Here is a 21,252-nt window from a genome sequence, read left to right as displayed (position 1 = left end):
GCTCTGAGCCTTTTTCTGGTTGGCACAGATTTAACTACTGCAGATTTACTGTCTCATTTTTATTGGCCCATTGGTTTTGATGTTGTGCGATAACATTTCTTAATGCAAAATTTGGAATGGGATAACAAGAAGTGCATTTTTGTTAAATTGTAAAATGATTATTATTCTGTTTGTCCCTGGAGTTGACGCATTTCGAAGGAAAACCTTTTCCACGCTTTCAATGTTTGGAATGCACATTAAAAAAACAAAAACAAAAAAATCAAAGAAAATGAAATAAATAGATAAACTATCACATAATCCATTTTTAAATTATTTATTGTGCTGCCAAGAGCCAAACAAAATAGAGGAAATTGCCTTAGTTAAAAAAAAAAAAAAAAAAAAAAAAGAAAAAAAAAACAAGCGTTCTGCAAAACAGCAGGGAACTCCAAGTGCCACATATTTATCTAGTTTCCTTTAGAAATAATATTTGCATTTATTTTTACAAGAGCACAATCAGGGATACAGTATGTTTTTTTTTTTTTTTTTTTTTTTTCCAAAAAAACCCCCAAAACAAAACGAACCTAAACATTTTTACACCAAGTCCTACATCCCATTCATAATTCTGAATATAACTCGCCTAAGCCAACAACGACAACAGGAGAGTTTACTTTTTAAAATATTATATTTGCTTGTTTGGTAAGGAATGACTGTCTTCTCTTTTGCTGCTTATACAGCAGGAGAGCAATCAAAACAGAAGCTGATGATACTGTACTTGTATGTGTTCAGAAAAAAAAAAAAAAAAAAACCTTATAGCAACATTTTTGACCCTCCCCCTTTTATCTTAAGAAACAACATGTTATCTGTCACAAACTACAAGGAACATCTTATTTTGTTCTTGTGTACATTTTTTTTTTTTTAACAATTTCTTCAGATTAATAAATTAGGTCATAAATTAGATTGATTTGTTTGTTTTTCAGCAAGTTCCACCCAAGTATTTACAACAATACTTGGAAGTTCCACTACAAAACAAAGTACAATTTATTTTCACATTTAGCAAAAAGGGCAACTCTCATGATACAGTTGAAAAAAAAAAAACCATGACATAAACAGGTAATTTCTACATAAAAGTGCCAAGACCTGTCAAAATCAATATTAATAATGACTTTTTATACATTAAAATATAAAGTTACACCCTAGACAAACTATCACAAATTCCCAGCTTATTTCTGACAACATTCCAGTCGTTTCGACATCAGAAAGTTTGTTTGTTTTTTATTATTATTATTTATTTATTATTTATTATTATTATTATTATTATTATTATTATTATTATTATTATTTATTATTATTATTATTATTATTATTATTATTATTATTATTATTATAGTCATAGCCATGCCCATGCTGTTCAAACAATTCAGTGAGCGCCACGCTTTCTGCTGCCTTGTAAGCAATGTGGTCTTTTAAAAACTTTCAATGAAAAGGAACAACATATTTTAGAAAGAAAATAAAAATACATTTTAAGAGTGATGCCAAGCCATCAGCAAATTAAAGGCACAAAAATAAAATCATAGGTAGAATGAGATGCTCTTCCTTTTTTGTCGCAAACTCACAAGCAATCAAGCATCGACATGGAATGCCTGTATAGCTATTTCAGTTCCAGTATTTAAAGAAAAGAATCAATCTTTCTTTAGTAAATTTTTCACAATAAAAATATAAATATAGAAAATATATATATATATATATATATATTATATACTATATATATATATATAAAATATATAAGATATATATATAAAGATTTTTTAAAAAGCATAACATATTATTACATAAATATTCCTATAAGATAACATTTCAAGAAGCATAATCTCCATTGTTTATGAGTTTCAAAGCAAAAAAAAGGTGCTTGAGTAATATACAATTAAGCAGCTCCTCCCTAGCTTGGAAGCAGCTTCTAAGTCTGCATAACCGTAAATAAAAAAAAAAAAAAAAAAAAAAAAAAACACAGTCTCTGTTTTTACTCTTAGAGAAATATATTATCTTGTTTTTCCAACCTTCAGAACCCACAGAAAACACAACGATTTCAAGATAACCAACACAAGGAAGTCATCAGACTTCTGTCTAGTACAGTCGCTTCAGGATCCAGTGATCAAACACAGAATATAGTAGGCCTCAAGTCCTTTGCTACCTGTCCTGGTAAAAACTGGCCATTTGAAAAATATAAGCAGCACACAGTATAGTTTATATGTTAAACATCAACACACCCTTTTTGTTATGTTTCTAGTTTTCTGTATTTAAAAAAAAAGAAAAGTATATTTGTTTATTTTAAGCGTAAACCCACCGTTGTAAAAATTACGCAAATACATGAGGCCTGCGGCCTTAGAAGATTCCAGTCTACGATTATGCATCTAGCAAAGGTTAAAAGGTCACACTGCTTCATCCTTTAGGGATTGTCCTTTTAGTGAGTTGGGCTCCATCAAAGGTAGGTTCAGAGCAACAAGAAAAGCCAATGTCCAGATGCCTGGTTCGAGACCCCCATGTCTTCTGCCAGTCTGAAAGACTGAGCTTCCACACTGATGGCCTGATCCATCGACAGCAATAATACAAGCAAATACAACTTTAGTAATTTAGAACTTTGGTGTCACAGTGTTCTATGAAACACTGGTCAGGCGATCACAATGAAAAGCAGGAATGCTATTTTCTGACACGCTGCAGGAGGCACAATCTGTCATATTCCAGAGCAGTACATTAATTCACAATCCCAAATATAATAATGCTTTTTTTATTATTATTATTTATTATTATTATTATTATTATTATTATTATTATTATTATTATTATTTATTTATTTATTTTGTGTTTCAGATAACAGTTAAGTCACTTGTGTTCTGTTTCTGATGGTGCAGTAGTTCCTCACACTGTTTGGTAGAAGTTGTCTGCCTGCAGGTTGTTCTGTTTTTGCATGCTGTAGGAGCCGCTGTATCTGGAGTCTGGGTCTGCAAGCCTCAGCATCCGCTGAGGACTGTCTACCTGGACCATCATGCCTTTCTTACAGTCCACATACACCAGCTGGTTATTCAAACATGTAGGCTGTAAACAGAAATAGAAAAACATGCTAATCAGCATCAGCCCTCACAAAGGCAATAATACAGACACAGCTTCAGTGAATCAGAATCAAACAAAACAAAAGAAAGTTGAGCATAAGTCCACTGCTGTGGTACATTACAGCTGCTATAAATATAGTGTCATAGTAAAAAAAGTGTAATCATTGTTTAAAGAAAAGGAGAAGGAAAGCAAAAACTGGCTTCCACAATGTAACCACTGAAGAGCAGTCGCTGCGGGAAAACAATATAATGCATTTTGGATTTCTACATTTCCCTGGCAGATTTACAATTTCAAATTCAAGAACAGAAATATTTATATTTATTTGTATTGTTTACAGAAAAGATTTAAACAGAAAAAGAACTCCAGATACACAGATAATGTAATAAGGTAGAACAGAGGCTAGGACAAATATCAATATCCCACAGGTTATCAAGCCTTATCAAGGCTTTCAGCTGCGGTCTCCTTTTGCAACATATCATGGCGAACCAACTAGTAGACAAACATTTTGACAAAATGCATTCTAAATTGTTTAAAATTATGGATAAAATGTAGTATAACATTCTTCCACATTTTTTAAATTGCTTTTCAGTACACTGTAAGCATCATGCAAAAAATGCAGCTGATCCAAGCTGTGTTCCCCAGTTGGCTTATGACCACTGAAAAACACTGATTTTCTATGTTGTCTGAGAATGTTTAGGTTTGTTAGTTTGATAACCAAATCAATACACTTATCATTAGGGCTGGGATTTAGTCACAGTGGTTGCGGGGGTCTCAGATTCCGTGTCTTTTGCTAGCGTCTGTGGTTTTTGCTGATGTGCGTGACTTGTGGGGATGTTAGTAAATTGTGTTCAATCTGTATGTGATTTTATTGGAAAGTGTTTCTCATTAACAGTAAATTTCACATTTAAAAAAATGCACTTATCATTTATTAATTCAAATAATTACATATTTTGTACTAGCTTCAACACCGTACATGGTCCATCTAATTTTCCATAAGGAAGGAACTTGTACCTGCTTTAGTTTTGTGTAGTAGACATCTTTCAAAATGAAATTCTGAAACAATGTATTTCCTTTCAGAAAGAATGAGGATGATCCGACCTAAAAAAAATAAAGAAAAAATGTTTTTTTTTTGGTCGGATCATCCTCAAATACCTCTTTCTGAAAGGAAATACATAGTTTCCGAATCTCATTTGGTAGTTTATTTGATACTTGGCCATACTTCAAACATTCAGAATCAGCTGGAGCTATATCTAAAACGTATATTGAAATAACACAGTGCTGCTATAATTGTGGGCAGGTCCCTTCATTAGTTAGAAATGAGAACAACTCCATCTTGGGTTTTCTTTTCCCTACAATCACTTATCCACTGTTTTTGAATGCAACAGTAATCATAATAATACATCAAAATACAACATGCAAAGGAAACACGTACAATGTGAAAGATGTCTACTACACAAAACTAAAGCAGGTACAAGTTCCTTCCTTATGGAAAATTAGATGGACCATGTTTCTCACAGACTAGTGTGTTTCCACATGGAGGTAATATAGCTTACACAACGCTTCATTGGGCATGTGCCAGTACACGTGGAAGTCAAGTTTTTTTGGCTCAGAAGAGATGCTCCAGAAGAATGATTTTGGACACTGGCAGTGCGCCATTATGCAAATGTTTGGACACATATGGATTATTATACAATGACCAAATACATTCAGAACAGCAAGGTGGGATAGTTTGCGACATTTCGAAATCTAACATGAAATACCGTACTACTATTATGGCTTCCGGTAGACTTTCGCAATATCATTTTGTAGTTTCTGAATTACATGATGTTAAATAAAATATCTAAATTACGTTCATATAGTTGTTTAATTGTCTAAATCCTAAAATTCTAGGTGATGCAAAACGTTTGTCCATAGCTGTAGTTCAGTCAGCATCTAATTGTTAGGAAGATGTAGTACGGTCTAGGGTCCTAGGAACAGAGTTTTGGACATCTACATTTAGACTGTAGCATTACTCAATTATGTGATTAGGCAGTGAATATGAATCTTAGTAGCATTTAGTTACTGTTAACCAACATTTCCCAAGTGTCCAATGACAGGAATCCAGAAAAACAAAGGAGTCAATGAATAATAAATATTAAACCACAGTTCCCAATGTCCAATAATTTAAATGTTACAAGGGAATTGCTTGAAGTATTTAAAGAGGGCAGTTACCTTTGTAGGAGCTCTATAGCAGGGCACAGGTATCCATTGCTTCTTCTGATTGATCAGGAGAAGAGTGACTATTGCAACCAGAGCCATCATTATAGGCAGGGTTACCCAGGCGACGTAGTGGAAGGTGGTGTCCTCGCTTGGCATCGGGACCTTCCCCTCAGTGTACTCCATTTTGAGGTTCCCCATTTCTCCTGGAAGAAAATAAGTATATGTTCAAGATACACAGTAGAGGCTGATTCATAACTAAAAATGGCAGAAATGCTTTCAACATAATATATGTAACCTACACCTGACAGTCACCACAAGTTTAAAGGTTAAACATCTTCCATGCAAATAATAAATAATAGCAAATTGTGCAGATGTGCGTCAGATTAAACTTACTGTGTCTATCAGTTACAGTATAGCAATTATGACATATTATATGTTTTTGGTTCCACATAAAGTTGTTTTATGGCATCAGTAATGTCCTGCTAAGCAGGGGTGGGCAATTCCGGTCCTGGCGGGCCGGGGTCCCTCCTGATTTTTGTTCCAACTGTACCCTAAATTACTTAATTGGACCAATTAAGTGCTTATTAATTGGTCCAATTAATTAATTTAGGGTACAGTTGGAACAAAAGCCAGGAGGGACACCGCACTGTTATTTTATACCATAAAAAGGGAAGAAAAGGAAAGGAAAAAAAACACACATTTGAGGGATTGTTTGCATTACATTTGATTTACAATTTTAATTTTTATTTGCTTAATGGTTATTATTCATGTATGTTTTCTTACTGATCAAAACAAGTGATCTCCTGATCCGTGTTAGATTTCTACACTATCACACGTGTTACTTGTAATATTTTATCTGCTGACCAATAAGCTTTTTTTTTTTATTTGAATGGTTGTTTGCTGTGATTTACTGTGGATTAAAGTATGACTTACCATTGCTGTCTTCTTTGCAATACATATTACTGCAATATATATTTAAACATAAGAAAAATTGCTTTGATATTTTTATTCACATACGCTGGGTCAAAAACAATGAAACTGAACAAATAATTTATTTATTTATATGTGAATTGGTAGAAGTCAAAAATGCACCATGAAAATAAAATTAACTTCCTACATTGCTGACGTGGGTTTTCTATTCCTACGCGATTCCTAGCACGTCAAGACAGTGCAGTGAATAAGGAGTATCAGCGTAGAATAAAGTCAATAGGTGATTTTACAGAGACTAATGTGTATACTGTTTTAAGAAAGATTATACACTGCAACTGTGTTGTTTGAGGGCTGTGAAGCATGGGCCCGATCTTTGTGCAATCCTCTCGCTAAATTTGCGCAAAAAAATTGTGCTTTGGCACAAAATGAGAGATATTCCAAAAGGGCATTGGAATATAGCAGTTTTTTGAGCAATTCGCAAATCTGTTTGTGCCTCGCAAAACCATCTGCGCATTCACTACCAATGCAGCAACTGCACACAACAGCCAAGCGAGAATGCAGAATGATGGACATCATCACTAGTAATGGCATTACCCCAAGCTGCTATCACTGGTGTTGCCACAGTATGTACCGATATGACAGCAGACGAGACCACACAATATATCGTGCACACATACATACGGACCCTTCAAATACACAATTGGCTCCATAGCTAGGCGCCAAGTTTTCAAATTAATGAACTGAAAACGCCACTGTTTTATTAAATACGGACGGTATTGTATCACAAGGAAATACTACATATGTTTCTTTAAAGGCCAGCTGATCCGATATAGCTGTATGTTTTTTAAGTAAAATTTTAAAAAAGGCTTTGGATACTGCCTGTTTTTTTTTTAAATAATTTTTTTTTAACATAAGTTGTGCCGTGACAAAGTCTACTGTGGTCTACGCTCTGATTTGTAAATGTAACAAGGTCATTCATCTGCAAAGTAAACATCAATCAATTATTTTTATATACACAATACACAGAAATGCATTATGTTATTCATTCTACTCACCCATTTGAACATCATGATTAAGCCCAGTTTGTAAGGTTTTGAGTGTCGCTGGAATGGACTTTTTTCGTTATGACATTTTTTTTTTTTTGTAAGAATAATAATTAATTCTAAATACACCCCTAAAATGTTAATTGTAGCCTACTATGATTTCTCAGTAAATGAACAGTCTCTGTACCATTAGCAACATCAACATTCAAGACTGGACAGCTGCATAAACGGCCAAAATTACAGTTAACAGAACTGTTTGTCCCGCCTCAGCTAACTTATGAATGGACTTCTGCAGAGAAAATACAGGTCTTTGATTGGTTGATCGTATCGCCGATCTGGCTTTAGGAAAACGGAAGCATGCCTTTCACAGTAAGAGTGCCCTGACGGTGACTGGCTCTCCGAAGTGCAGATGCTCACCCCTATATCCGTAATACACAGCAATCTATGGAATAGCCAAATAAAGCAATGACGTATTTATATAATTAATTTACATATGTGTGACAACACACAGCAAAATCTGTACTATTGTACCCAACTCCAGAGTGGACTGTTACTCTGACACTACATGAGCCAGCGGTGCGCAATTATTGGAACTAGCGCATCACAATTATCACGCAGATATTGGTATATTCAGACAAATTAGGGCTTTCACTCAATTCAAATCTGATTGCATTATGTGATTATTGAATGTCCACTTAGAATACATTTGCATCACATTTTACTAATTACTGATGCATTACCATATGCTAATAGGACCGTATTAAAGGAACAGAAGGAAGGCAGTGTGCTGGACAGAGGTGAGCGCATGTTTCCACACTCGTCTGTTGGGCATGGGAATACGCTATAAACATCACTATGATATGAACATGTTATATATGTTATGGAAACAAAAAAGAGGCTTATTGCTTGTATGGTTTGCTGCAAATTGACTAGGGTGATGCAGTATATAAGTTTGCATCACCATCAACTTTAGGTAAACAGGACTCGCTATATCATGCAGCATTGAGGTACAATACAAATACAAGATTTAATACTCATTGTATATTATACAATTTGGTAGGCTGGACTTCTTTGGTTTTACGCAGGTTGAAGCAGTGGTATATTCTGGTATATAAGGCTATTTAATGTAAATTATAAGAATATACTTATTTAAATGAATACCTTATAGCTTCCCATAGTAACCATAGCCTCAGATCGCATTCTTTATTGCATTTTAAAATCCCCAAATTGCGTAATGAGGCTTGTAATGCCCCATGGTCCTGGAATGAATTCCAGTCCAAACTAAAGCTGCAGACCAAGATATCTTTATTGCAATTTAAGAGTAAACTGCATGATTTCGTGACAGAGTTGTATTTGTTTTAAATAGTTGACTACTTTTGTGTATTTTGATTATTGTTTCAAATTGATTTGCCTGTATCTTAATTGTATTTTATTGTGTACTTGTTCTTGTTGTCCGATTGACTTGCTGCTACCTGCTTGGCTAGGTCTCACTTGTAAAAGAGGTTTTAATCTCAATGTGACTACAAGCCTAATAAATAAATAAATAAATATATATATATATATATATATATATATATATATATATATATATATATATATATATATATATATATATATATATATATAGTGCCTTGCAAAAGTATTCACACCCCTGACCAATTCTCTCATATTACCGAATTACAAATGATACAATTACATTTTGTTCTGTTTGATATTTTATTTTTAAACACTGAAACTCAGAATCAATTATTGTAAGGTGACACTGGTTTTATGTTGGGAAATATTTTTAAGAAAAATAAAAAAACTGAAATATCTTGCTTGCATAAGTATTCAACCCCTGTGCTGTGGAAGCTCCCAGTTTGCACCGATGAAAGAAATTGCCCTAACGAGGACACAATTACCTTACCATTGGCCTCCACCTGTGAACCATTAAAGTTGCTGTCACATTTTCTGGATAAAAACCCCACTGTTGAGGGATCATTGGTAGGGCTGTGAATCTGAAGGAAAATGAAGACCAAAGAGCATTCTACAGAAGTTAGAGATAAAGTAATACAAATGCATAGATTAGGGAAAGGTACAAATAATATCCAAGTGTTTGGATATCCCAGTGAGCACAGTTGGATCAATAATCAGGAAGTGGAAGCTGCATCACACCACCCAGGCACTGCCAAGAAAAGGCCGTACCTCAAAACTCAGCGCTCAAACAAGAAGGAGACTTGTGAGAGAAGCCACAGAGAGGCCAACAATCACTTTGAAGGAGCTACAGAGTTCATTGGCTGGGAGTGGAGTAATGGTGCACCAGTCAACCATATCAAGTGCTCTGCATAACACTGGCCTGTATGGGAGGGTGGCAAGAAAGAAGCCGTTACTCAAAAAGTACCATCTGAAAGCACCTCTGGAGTTTGCCAGAAAGCATGAGAGTGACCTAGCTGTGATGTGGGAAAAGGTTTTGTGGTCAGATGAGACCAAGATAGAGCTGTTTGGCCAAAACTCAAAGTGCTATGTGTGGCGCAAACGTAACACTGCCCATGCCTCAACACACCATCCCTACAGTGAAGTATGGTGGTGACAGCATCATGCTGTGGGGATGCTTCTCATCAGCAGGGACTGGGCATCTTGTTACAATTGAAGGAAGAATGGATGGAGCAAAATACAGGAAAATACTGCAGGAGAATCTGCTTCAGTCCACTAAAAAACTGAAGCTTGGGAGGAAATTCTCCTTTCAGCAGGACAACTATCCCAAGCACAAGGCCAAAGCAACATTGGAGTGGCTCAAGAACAAAAAGGTGAATGTCCTACAGTGGCCCAGTCAAAGTCCTGATCTCAATCCCATTGAGAATCTGTGGCACTATTTGAAAATTGCGGTCCACAAGCGTCGTCCAACCAACCTGAACAACCTGGAGCAAATCTGCCAAGAAGAATGGGCCAAAATCACTCCGACACTGTGTGCAAAGCTGGTACATACTTACTCCAAAAGACTTAAAGCTGTTATTGCAGCGAAAGGTGGCTCTACCAAATATTAATGTGTGGGGGTTGAATACTTATGCAAGCAAGATATTTCAGTTTTTTATTTTTCTTAAAAATATTTCCCAACATAAAACCAATTTCACCTTACAATAATTGATTTTGAGTTTAAGTGTTTTAAAATAAAATATCGAACAGAACAAAATTTCAATGTACCATTTGTAATTCAGTAATATGAGAGCATTTGTCAGGGGTCTGAATACTTTTGCAAGGCACTGTATATATCCTGGTATTGACACTTGATCTACAAAAAAAAAAAACTTGAAAAAAAATAGGAAGCTATTGCACAGTCGGCAACCAGTTTGGGGTCATACAAGTACTAATATTTGTGCAGTTTTTGCAAAGGCTTTGTTCGGCACACAAGCCGTTGTCTTATATATTATAGATTATAAAACGACGACTTGTGTGTCTAGAAAAAAAAGGTTTTCTGAATAAGGTGCATTAATAAAATGAATCAATGAATGTGAACTATCCAGTTAGGAACTATCTGTAAAAAAAAAAAAAAACAGCGCTCAATATTAACCTCCTTTTTTTTTTTTTTACCATAGTTAAACTGTGCACTTTTTTCGTTCTTATACAATTCCAAAACCACTTAAGTTGTTAGGTTTTTTTTTATTAAAAGCAAAAAGCGAGAAGTATTTTTATTATTTCATAATACTGTAATACTATACAAAAAGGTACACCTAATGCATGTGCATGCTCCAGTGGAACAAGATCTGCACTGTATAGGTCTTTCCTCCATTGACAACCCTAACCAGCACTGTTTCCTGTTCAAGGATGGCATTATCTGTACTCTCATCAGCTCAAATAGAGATAAACCATGATCCACTAATTCCTTGATGTCACTTCTAAAGACTTTTGCCTCACACCTGAAGAATTCAAAGGCTTTCTTTCTGTTGGTGCAATTGTCTACTACATCCAGACTAGCCTCTTCATTGGAATACCATGTCTGATTGAGGTTTACCTAGTTTAGCAATTAAGTATGAATTGTTAAATAACACTGTTAATATCTTCCTTTCCACCTCTTGTAGTTTGTGCATTACCTGCACAATAAAGGGCTGCCCCCCAGACTGAGCTGTGGACCTGGGAGAACTCACTGTGACCATAGCAGCACAATTTGATTTTTTTTTATCTCCTGACTGTATGATGACAAACATGCCATGTGAGCTTTGCTGGTTTCATGTGCTCTGATTGGCTCAATACGAAACTGATCACATCCATTGAAGAAACCATTCTTACCTATTCCAGAGTGACTAACTGCTATTGTAGAATATTTCAGGCAAACCTCATAATGCATTCTGGAGACTGGTTCTCCTTCTTCAGACTGACTTTACTTAAAAACTAACCATGACCAAGATTCCTTCCAGTGAGGCTGAAACACTCTTTCTTTTATTTTCATCATATTTTTATTGTTTGTGTCAGAGAGCTGCCTGCTGCCACCAGTGTTAACAGCTGCAGTGTTATCACTGGTAGTTGGTCTACAGGCCTCTTTTCCCCCTTTATCCTTGTTTTTATTTATTTTTTTGCTGAACCCAAAGTTTAAAAGACTCTGAGTCATAGTTAACGAGTTTCTTTTAGAATGACGTTATTAAAAATGCAGATAAAATGTGATTTGCGTATCCTGATTGGCTTAAAACAGTCACACAGTGGTGAAAGAAACATTTAATTAATTTTAAACCTGGAAGAGCAGGCAGTTGCAGGAATGTAATGCAGGAGTGTTTTAAGACAAGTAGGGAAGCAGGAGCAGGAGAGTGTTTTTTTTTTTTTTTTTTTTTTTTAAATCGAATTCAGCGAGGGACAGAAAAAATGAGCTGCCTGTGCTGCAGTGAAACTTGTTTTGGATGCATTTCATTACTATATTTTGAGTGACTTATTAGCATTTAACTATTTGTGGGGCTGACGATTTTAATTTAGGTTAATTTATGTTAGATTCTTTTATCAGTCACACCAAAGCTGGTAATAACAAGACGACCATCCATTTATTTTATTTTTTTTGTTGTGTTCATGATTTGCTTACATTCACATAGTGCCACTATACCTTCTGTTTTGAGTGTTGTGTATTTCACCTTGGTTTCCCTCAGCCTTTGTTTTTATTTATGTTCTTGCTCCCATTTCGCTTAAGCACTCACGAAAACATAAAAGTACAATGACACTACATGTATATAAGCGAAACTTTTTCCATACATGTCAAGCTACTTAGGTAGATTATTTGCATAAAAAGTTATGCAAATAAGTGTTTTTTATGGTTTATATTTACACTGTATTATTGTATATTATTTTTACATTTGTAATTTGCCAAATAATATTTTTTGTTATTGATTTTGTGTAATTTATACTTGTACAGTATATATTTAAAGTACTACACGACTGATTTATAAAGGCGATTATACAGTCATTTCAAAGTTGTAGTAGTAATAATAATAATAATAATAATAATAATAATAATTGTCTGACAGGCAAAATGTACCAGTAAAACTTGTTGTCACTGGCGTCGGGCGATATGAATTGGCCACCCCTGTGGGGACCTATCATTTAAATACGACTTTATATATAGTGATTTGAACCAAAGTAAATATAGCTGATACAGCATAAAAAATAAATAACTAGAAAATGTTTGAGGTTTATTTTGCATGCAGTATTTTCAAAAAAAACATTTTTTTCGGTCGTCACGCCCTCTGTGCGCTTGCTGACTATATAAGCATCCGGTAGTATTCCAGCCATCATATTGTTTACATCGTCGGTCAGAAAACAGTAACAGTGAAGTTTTAAATCATCACCATTTTAGTGTTTGGTGCATATTTCTTTTGTAGTATTTTTTGTAATTCATTTCTCACAGATTTAGTGTCTTGTAACAATTGTTCAGGATCATTTTCTCTTGTTGTTAGTGCAGCGAAAGAAGGACTTTTTTTCCCCGTCCGGGACTGTCACTAGTGATGGGTTGGTTTCCAACCATATATATATATATATATATATATATATATATATATATATATATATATATATATATATATATATATATATCTTCAGCCTTTTTCAATCCACTGCTGTCTGCTGCGTCCCTCATCCACGTTGCTCTTAATTTCATCCTGGCTGCTTTATCTCTCTTGGGATCCAGTCTAATATCTCCTTGGTCCAGCGATGGTCTGTTCTTCTTGCTACATATCTGGCCTACTGCCGTTTCATTTTTTGCTCTTACAATAACATTGCACACTTTTGTTTGAACTCTTATCCATTCCTTTCTTTTCCTGTTTCCTTGTTATGCCTCTTTCTATACTCTGTTGAGTCTTTTGTAATTAATTATTTTTGTAATTTTCGAGTTATTTTTGCATTGAGGGTCCAGGTTTCGCATCCATAAGTTAGCACTGGCAGCACACATTGGTCGAAGACTTTCCTCTTGAGGCATAAGGCTAGTTTCCCTTTCAGAACCATGCTTAATCTTCCAAAGGCACTCCAGCCCATTTTTACTCTTATGTCGATTTTCACACATTTGGTTCTCCATTGCCAAAACTAACTGTCCTAACTACACGTAGTTATTGACTTCGTCAAGCATGATCCCATTAACTTCAATTCAATTGTAAATATGAGGATGTTGTCAGCATATCATAGGCGATTCAAGTAAGCTCCACTGATCTTCAGCACCTTATTTTCCCAATCCAGTGTTTTGAAAATGTCTTCTAGGGTGGCAATGAAGAGCTTTGGGGAAATTGTATCTCCTTGACAAACTCCATTTTTAATCTTGATTTTGTCGCTGTTTTTATGGAGTCCTACTGTGGATGTTGCATTCTTGTATATGGTGCTGAACTCTGTACGTTTTCTCAATTCCTTGCTTTTTCTGAGAGCTTACTATAGATCTTGTGAAAACAGTCAAAGGCTTTTTCATAGTCAATGCATCCCAAGCAAAGCGGTAGTTTGACTCACTACAACTTGAAGATGATCCACTGTGCTAAATCCACTCCAGAATCCTGTGTCTAAATTTATCTTGAAGTCTGTTGGTGAGTATCTTGGTAAAATTTTTGTAGATTACAGAAGTAAGCTAATAGGTGTGCAGTTCTTGAGGTCTTCTTTATCTCTCTCATGTAAAGTATCACTGATGCGTTCCAGTCATTTGGCACTTTCTTTTGCTTAATGCAATCTGTAGAGATATGTAACAGTATTTTTGTCACTTCTTCACCTCCTTCTTTGACAATGTCAATCGTTATGCTGTCTTCTCCAATATATATATATATATATATATATATATATATATATATATATATATATATATATATATAGTGAGAGAGTGGGGGGATTGAGTGAGGGATTGAGTGATTGATGTTTGACTGAAAAAAAGTGTGGAATGTGGCCAGGTGGTAACTGAATGATTGCCTGTCAATTACTGCTGGTCACACCCTTTGAAAAAGGACAAAGGAAGTGGAGACGTGGTAAGTGTGTAAGAGTGTGGAGTGGAAAGTACCATATTCCTTCAAATTTAAGATACATTTTCTAACCCTTTGCGGTCCTATGTGGGACCAGGTCCGACATTACAATTTTCCCTTTCCAGTCCGATATCATCAAAAGGAAGTCAAGCACAGGTCTCTAGTAATTTTTTTCTCTGGAAAAAGCCAAGAAAACCTTTCAATGGCCGAGTGAGACGAATGAAGCTGAAAAAAGGGCATATCTAATAGCCTCATGCACCACAGAGATAACACGGACATAAACAAAGGCGATAGCTGCTTCCGTATCCAGCGCTCAAAGAAAATCACAGACATTTGCAGAGCTTTTTGAACTGTTATAGTAATAAAATAATGACTTGGGTCGCATTACTGAGGAGTTTGGTGATAAAGTGTGTGATCAGGAGAGGATTTATTAGTATACAAGTCTATAAACGTCTATCGGGCAATGTGTTCCGAGCTTTATTGTAAGCTCATTAATGATTATTTTGCTAATGGAAAATGTGTTTGTAGAAATAAATATATTCTTCGACATTGATTATTTTGTATATTGTCTTATTTTCTTCATAACTGCAGACATTTACCAGTAAAACTTAAGATTGACCAGTATCATACTTTTACAGTAACATTTGTATCGTCTTGTACAACAAGGCTCTCAATACTTTTCTACTTCAGAATATACGCTGGTAGATGCATTTTCTATGTATGATGTTTTTGAAGTGTATCATCAAAATTGGTATGTAGGGATACAAATGTTTTGTTCCTAGTGCCAATGTTTCTAATGACAAGGCTCAGAAAGACTGATTTGATTGCCCCACGGCTTATTATTGCCGTGAGACACCCCGGAAGATTCGGGTCATTGGTGCTTAGGTATCGAAATTAGAGTGGTCTGACGTGCCTGGGTTAATATATCAGCCTTTTTCAATCCACTGCTGGATAAAGGAGTCCTAACAGAAAGCTGCTACAGGTCTTTCAATCAATGCTACTTTTTGAAAGAAGAAAAAACATTGAAGCGCTGTTCTGAAATACCTGACTCATTATACAGTCACAGACAAAAGTATTGGCATCCTACACTTAATATAAGATCATTCAAGAAAACATGTTAAATACAAGCATTTAGTGAAAGTAAAAGATATAACAAATACCAAAATACACAATTTCTGGTAGTTTAACAAGCACTTTATAAAAAAACAAAAGCACTTAAGTAATTTCAAATACTTCTTAAAAATGTCCTGTGTCTTAAATTCGAGTATAGTGATGTGTGTATTAAAATCGCCTTGACTACCCAAGTACACAAACAGGAACATGACTGGCTGCTGAAAAAAGACAAACGAAAACGCCATTTACAAAGAAGCGTCATTAGCTTTCTGAGGAATTCGAAGAGAATCTTTTACAATTTCAGCGTTTCGTTATTAGGCTCCATTCTAACAAACAGTACCAGCTTGCACAGATCGGAAATGCCGATCAGACCCCCATATTTTTTGACATGCCAAGCAATACCACAGTTCACAAACTGGGACAGTTGTAGGTAATCACGATTGGAAATGAGAAGCAGCACATAACTGTAATGGTCTGTGTGATAGCAGATGGCCGCAAACTGCTTCCATATGTGTAATTGTAATTAAAAAAACAAAATCACTTAAGCAATTTCAAATACTTACTCATGACATTAAAATTGTGTAAACATTTTATAAAACTAAATAAATATATGAATTGATTGAAAATAATTACAAAGGAACTAATCTGCATTATAAAGTCAATAGCCAGAAAATGATTTACAACATTGTGACACAATGGCTTGTGGTGACGTCAGACCAGCAAAGTAACCACAACAGTACTGTGGTATGGAAGCACTGATGTGAGAGTTTATTGAAAATAAAAGGTTTAAACACAAAACATTGAACAAAACAAAAGGTACGATGGGCAAAACAGACAGACAAAACACGGCAAACACTAAACACACAAGTATTGTGCTGAGCTATGTCAGCACGAGTAGCAACTGCTTTAGTTTTAGAATGATCTTACTCTCCTTCTCTCTCCCATTCTTTCATCTTGAATACACCAACCCGACGTGTGCCTCTTTTATGCAGATGTGCCTGGGTTGACAGCTTATTAAATCATTCAATTTGAGCAGGCACAGACTGCACGTGGACTAATTGTTCTCTCCCTGTGCCCCCATACAAATACCCACTTTAATCTGCATGTGAAGTGATTGTGCAATCCCCCTGCCTAAAGTCACCTATGCTACATAACCCACACTCTGTGCACCACCATATACATACATACATATAAAACATAAAATACACACAGGGGCAGGACACCCCATCACAAACATCAGTTGAAGAATAATGTTTTGGTAACACAGCATATGATGGTCAAGAGAAAAGAGCTGGATTCACATTTGAGAAATGCACTCTAAGGAAACTACAACAAAAGAAATGGCTACAGAACCATAACAAGGAAATATAGTATATAAAAATCCACAATAAGAACAATATCAAGAAGTACCATAGAACAAATTAAACTGAAATGCTTGAAAGAAAATGACATGTACAGCAGGTAGGAGAATCAACCGAGCATTTAAAAAAAAAAAAAAGATTAACAGCCAAGGACTTAAAGAAACATTTAGACAAACCAGTCACAATAGTGCATGAAAAAAACTGTACAAAGGCACCTAAATACAGAACAGTTTTATGCATGTAGACCTCGCTGCAAACCACTTTTTAAAGAAAATTCATAAAACAAACCATCTGAAATTTGCCAAGAAATATGAGCAGGAATCTGAAGCATTCTTCAACAACATTCTTTGGTCCAATGAGACTCAAATCGAACTTTCCCCCAAAGGTTTTTGGAGAAAAAAGGGAAAGACAGCCCAGACAGTTTATCTTCTATCACGACAACAACCCAAAGCGCACGGCTAACTATGGAAATCTTGAAGAAAACTAAGATAAAAGTTTTGGAATGGCCTTCGCAAACACCAGATCTCTATCCAATAGAAATGTTTTGGACTGATCTGAAATGTATATCCAATCTGAGCTGAAGGAAATATGCATGACAGAAGTGGCCACGATTTCACCAACTCGTTAAGAATTATCATAAATGTCTAAAAGTGAAATAAAAGCAAAAGGAGGATACATGAAATACTAAAGCAGGTTGCCAATTATTTTGTCATGAACTAATTAATTACTGTTTTTTTTTTAATAAAGATTACTTGTTAAATTACTAGACGTGTATTTTGCTTTTTGTTTTACTAAAACGTGGTTAAAGTTTACTAAATGCTCGTCCTTAATCTGTTATCTTGAATTATGGTATAATAAGCATAGGGTGCCAATACTTTTGTCTGCGAATGTGAAACAAAAATTATTAATATGAGCATCCTTCTTATTATCAAATGCACCGGTTTCTGCAAGAGGGGTCATACTCTTTTCAAGTAGGCAAAGGACATGGAATTGACCTTACTGTTTTTATGACCGTTTGGACTACTCTATCCACATGCAGGGCACACATATTTTAATTCATCCCAGAACACTGCAGATCTCAGCATTCCATCTGCTCCAAGTTAGTGGGGATCTTGCAAAGGTTGCATATCACATGTGCTCCTTAAAGACCTAAAATATGTGCAAGTGGAGTTGGGATTGATTGATCAGAAAAGAAGGTAATTCTGTGACAAATCACCCAACAGTTAACACTCTACCCCATGCAATGCACACCAAACTCTGCTCAGGGCTGTTAAAGACAAAAAAATAAATGTTAAGGGGTCAAAAGTTATAAAGGGCTCAACATTTGGTTGATTTGCCATTAATCAATCTTTTACTCAAAAACTATTTGATCTAGAGAGTTGTGTTAGGTGTCTTTGATGAAAATTGCATAAGGAATCTAAAATGATATAAAAAACACATTTGAAAAACAAATAAATAAAGTTACCCCCTTACAAAATGTTTGACCTTTGGGGGGAAAAACCTCAAAAATAAAAACATGAAAAAGATTCCATGAGAAGTCAAAGTCTCTGCTTCGCATTTAAAAAGATACAGGATGGTATTATTTTTAGTTTGCTGTGAAAAAAAAATAGAACATTACCTCCCCCCCTCTAAATAATAAATATCTGGAACAAAAGTCACAGTAGTATTTTTTAAAATGTTGGATTTAAAACCCACAGGTTGTAGCTGAAGTAAGACTTGGGGATTGAACACTGCAAAGCATGTTTTCAAGGGGTATCCAGCATTTGATATTATTCTCTGGCCAGTAGATACTTAAGTGATTTTCACCCTGTGTGCATGAATTTGATATAAAAATCTCTAAAAGTCAGTATTATTTAGAGAGGTTTTAAATCATCCCAAATCTGCAGAGATGCAAGAAACAAGATTGCCTGTCCTGTAAGAAAAAATGTCCTCTTCCTCAGCTTTGTTTTCAACTCAGCCATTTTGAGAGTCTCACAGCTTTTTATACATTATAGAGAGACAGGAGACTTGAAGTAGGTGAAAAAGGTGTGGGAATTAGGGATGCATCTGTGAAAATGTTGTGTGCCTGTGAAGTGATTGTAGTTAATAAAATATGTATATAAATTGTACCTGTTTTGTGCTTTCATTAGCTACATGTGTCTCAAATGTCATAGCAAATATGTATTTTTTTTATTTTAAAACATGAAATCACTGTTTCCATGGCTTATTCTCAGGAAAGCTGTCACACTTGCATTTCCTGGGTCATTTCACATCAGCTGGGTCTTCTGTGTCAAATATTGTTAGTTAGATAAGAATTAAGCAGTTGAAGCAGTGAGTTCACCTTCTAGCAACTGCAATACTATTTGAAAGCATGGCTTGCAAACAGAGATTTCTTAAGTTAAGAGAGTGGTACCGGATGTCACACTTATAAAGTAACATACGTTTCATGTGCAGTGACTTTTTATTGTGCTGATTAACAAATGACATGATGAAGACACTGCAAAATGATGTGTCGATCATGGGCAGGTGTTGTGACTCTTGGTCTCCCAGTTTGTGGCCTGTCATTGATAGAGTGTGTCTGGTTATACCGTCTTGCCAAGAAAAAGACATGAAAAAAAATGAGCAGTGTCCTATTCAAGGCCAGATTTTAACCCCTGAGAATATGTTTTCATTGTGCAAGAGAGCCTTCCACAACATAACCTTCATCCTTGACTGGATCAGAGATAATAGGGTGTTAAATCCAATATGTTGTGGGTGATTTGTCATAGAATGACCTTACAATAGCTTTTCAACATCTTACTAATACACCCTTGGATCAATGGTAATCATTTGAAGAAATAAATAAGGATCTGGTTGGAACAAGGTCCTAGTTTGTTTTGTAACACTTTCACCTAGTTTCATACATGTAATGTGTTAACAGGAAAAACCCCTTTGTTTTATGTGTTTTCTTTAGACTGAAGAGCCTGAACTTTTTTGTCCTCATAGATCGTACTATTTCTGGGATTAGATGAGTTGTCCTTCTCTGTAACTTGTAGTGCAATGACCAGAACTAAACACATTATGTCAACGCTTACAACACCAGCATCACATGTTTGAAATACTTGTTGTATTAACAGAAGTGCTTTATTAAGTAGTTCACTTTTTGAATAAAAAGCTTGCGTCACTTTCCTGCTTCTTGGCAATATTCAATCAAACTTTCCCAGGGTGCAGTATGTGTGTGGCAGAGCAAAGCTCTGCCCTTTTTAAATTGGCAGGGATGGGGTTAACTTCCCCTACCTGCCTGGGTTTATTATGTTCAGGTGGCTGGGGTTGATTAGTTGATTAGGTTAATTAATGATCAATCAGCACCCAGCCACCTGACATAAAAGGAGGCCTCTGCTTCTCATTTGGGAGAGGGAGCTGAGGAAGCAAGTTGGGTTTTTGGTTGGTTGGTTGGTTGGTTGTTGGTTGGTTGGTTGGTTGGAAAGTTTGAATCCAGTGAAGGCATTGCCCAGCCTGGAAATTGTTATTTTTGTAAGTTTTGTTTTTTTATCTTTTTGTGTTTAAATTGCTTTGTTTTGGCCCTTGTGCCCTTTCATTTTTGTGTTTATTTAAAATAAAATAGTTATTTTTTTGAACTGCAGTCTGTCTCTGGGCCTCTATCCACTCGCCAGCCTGCCACAATGTGGTTTACATTTAAGTTATTATTGACATGGGAAACTGCCTTTTTCTGGGACATGTATGTCTTTTTGATTGAGTAGCACCACAGAACAGGAAGAAACATTAGGTCATAAAGCTAACAACATATTAGAACCCAAAATATGGCAGACAGGTATTTATCAGAAATTGATCTAACCCACAACCCACAGGCAGACATGTCAACTACTCTTGCATCTGTTTAGTCATCGACAAACACTCACCTCTGAACTGTGGTAAGATCTCATTCTCACTGCCTGTTGGCCAAAAGGGCTCATGCAATTCAACCTCTCCTCTCTGGTCGGTCTTCTCAATGGGAATGTTGGTAGGTTCAGGCACGTACATCTCTGTAGGGAAGATTTAAAAATACACTATTGAACTTTAATAAACATTTGATGCACGTTGTAATTGTATGGCACTGTAAACATT

At 35.5% G+C, this 21,252-nt stretch overlaps 1 protein-coding gene across 2 annotated transcripts in view; it reads right to left on the bottom strand.

The window, feature by feature from the left end:
- Window positions 1-2,013: 2,013 nt before the first annotated feature.
- The window catches only part of crim1 (cysteine rich transmembrane BMP regulator 1 (chordin-like)), a 264,844-nt gene continuing 245,605 nt past the window's right edge, over window positions 2,014-21,252 (bottom strand). For both annotated transcript variants that reach the window (XM_041252822.1, XM_041252823.1), the window contains 3 exons: window positions 21,048-21,170; window positions 5,296-5,486; window positions 2,014-3,069 (listed from right to left, as the gene is read on the bottom strand). In XM_041252822.1, the coding sequence (XP_041108756.1) occupies window positions 2,893-3,069; window positions 5,296-5,486; window positions 21,048-21,170 (491 nt within the window). In that variant the 3' untranslated portion in view covers window positions 2,014-2,892. The remainder of the gene's footprint in view (window positions 3,070-5,295; window positions 5,487-21,047; window positions 21,171-21,252) is intronic.

The sequence above is a fragment of the Polyodon spathula genome, chromosome 6 (assembly GCF_017654505.1).
Source record: "Polyodon spathula isolate WHYD16114869_AA chromosome 6, ASM1765450v1, whole genome shotgun sequence".
NCBI classification, from domain to species: domain Eukaryota; kingdom Metazoa; phylum Chordata; class Actinopteri; order Acipenseriformes; family Polyodontidae; genus Polyodon; species Polyodon spathula.
This window is presented reverse-complemented; position numbering and strand designations above follow the sequence as displayed.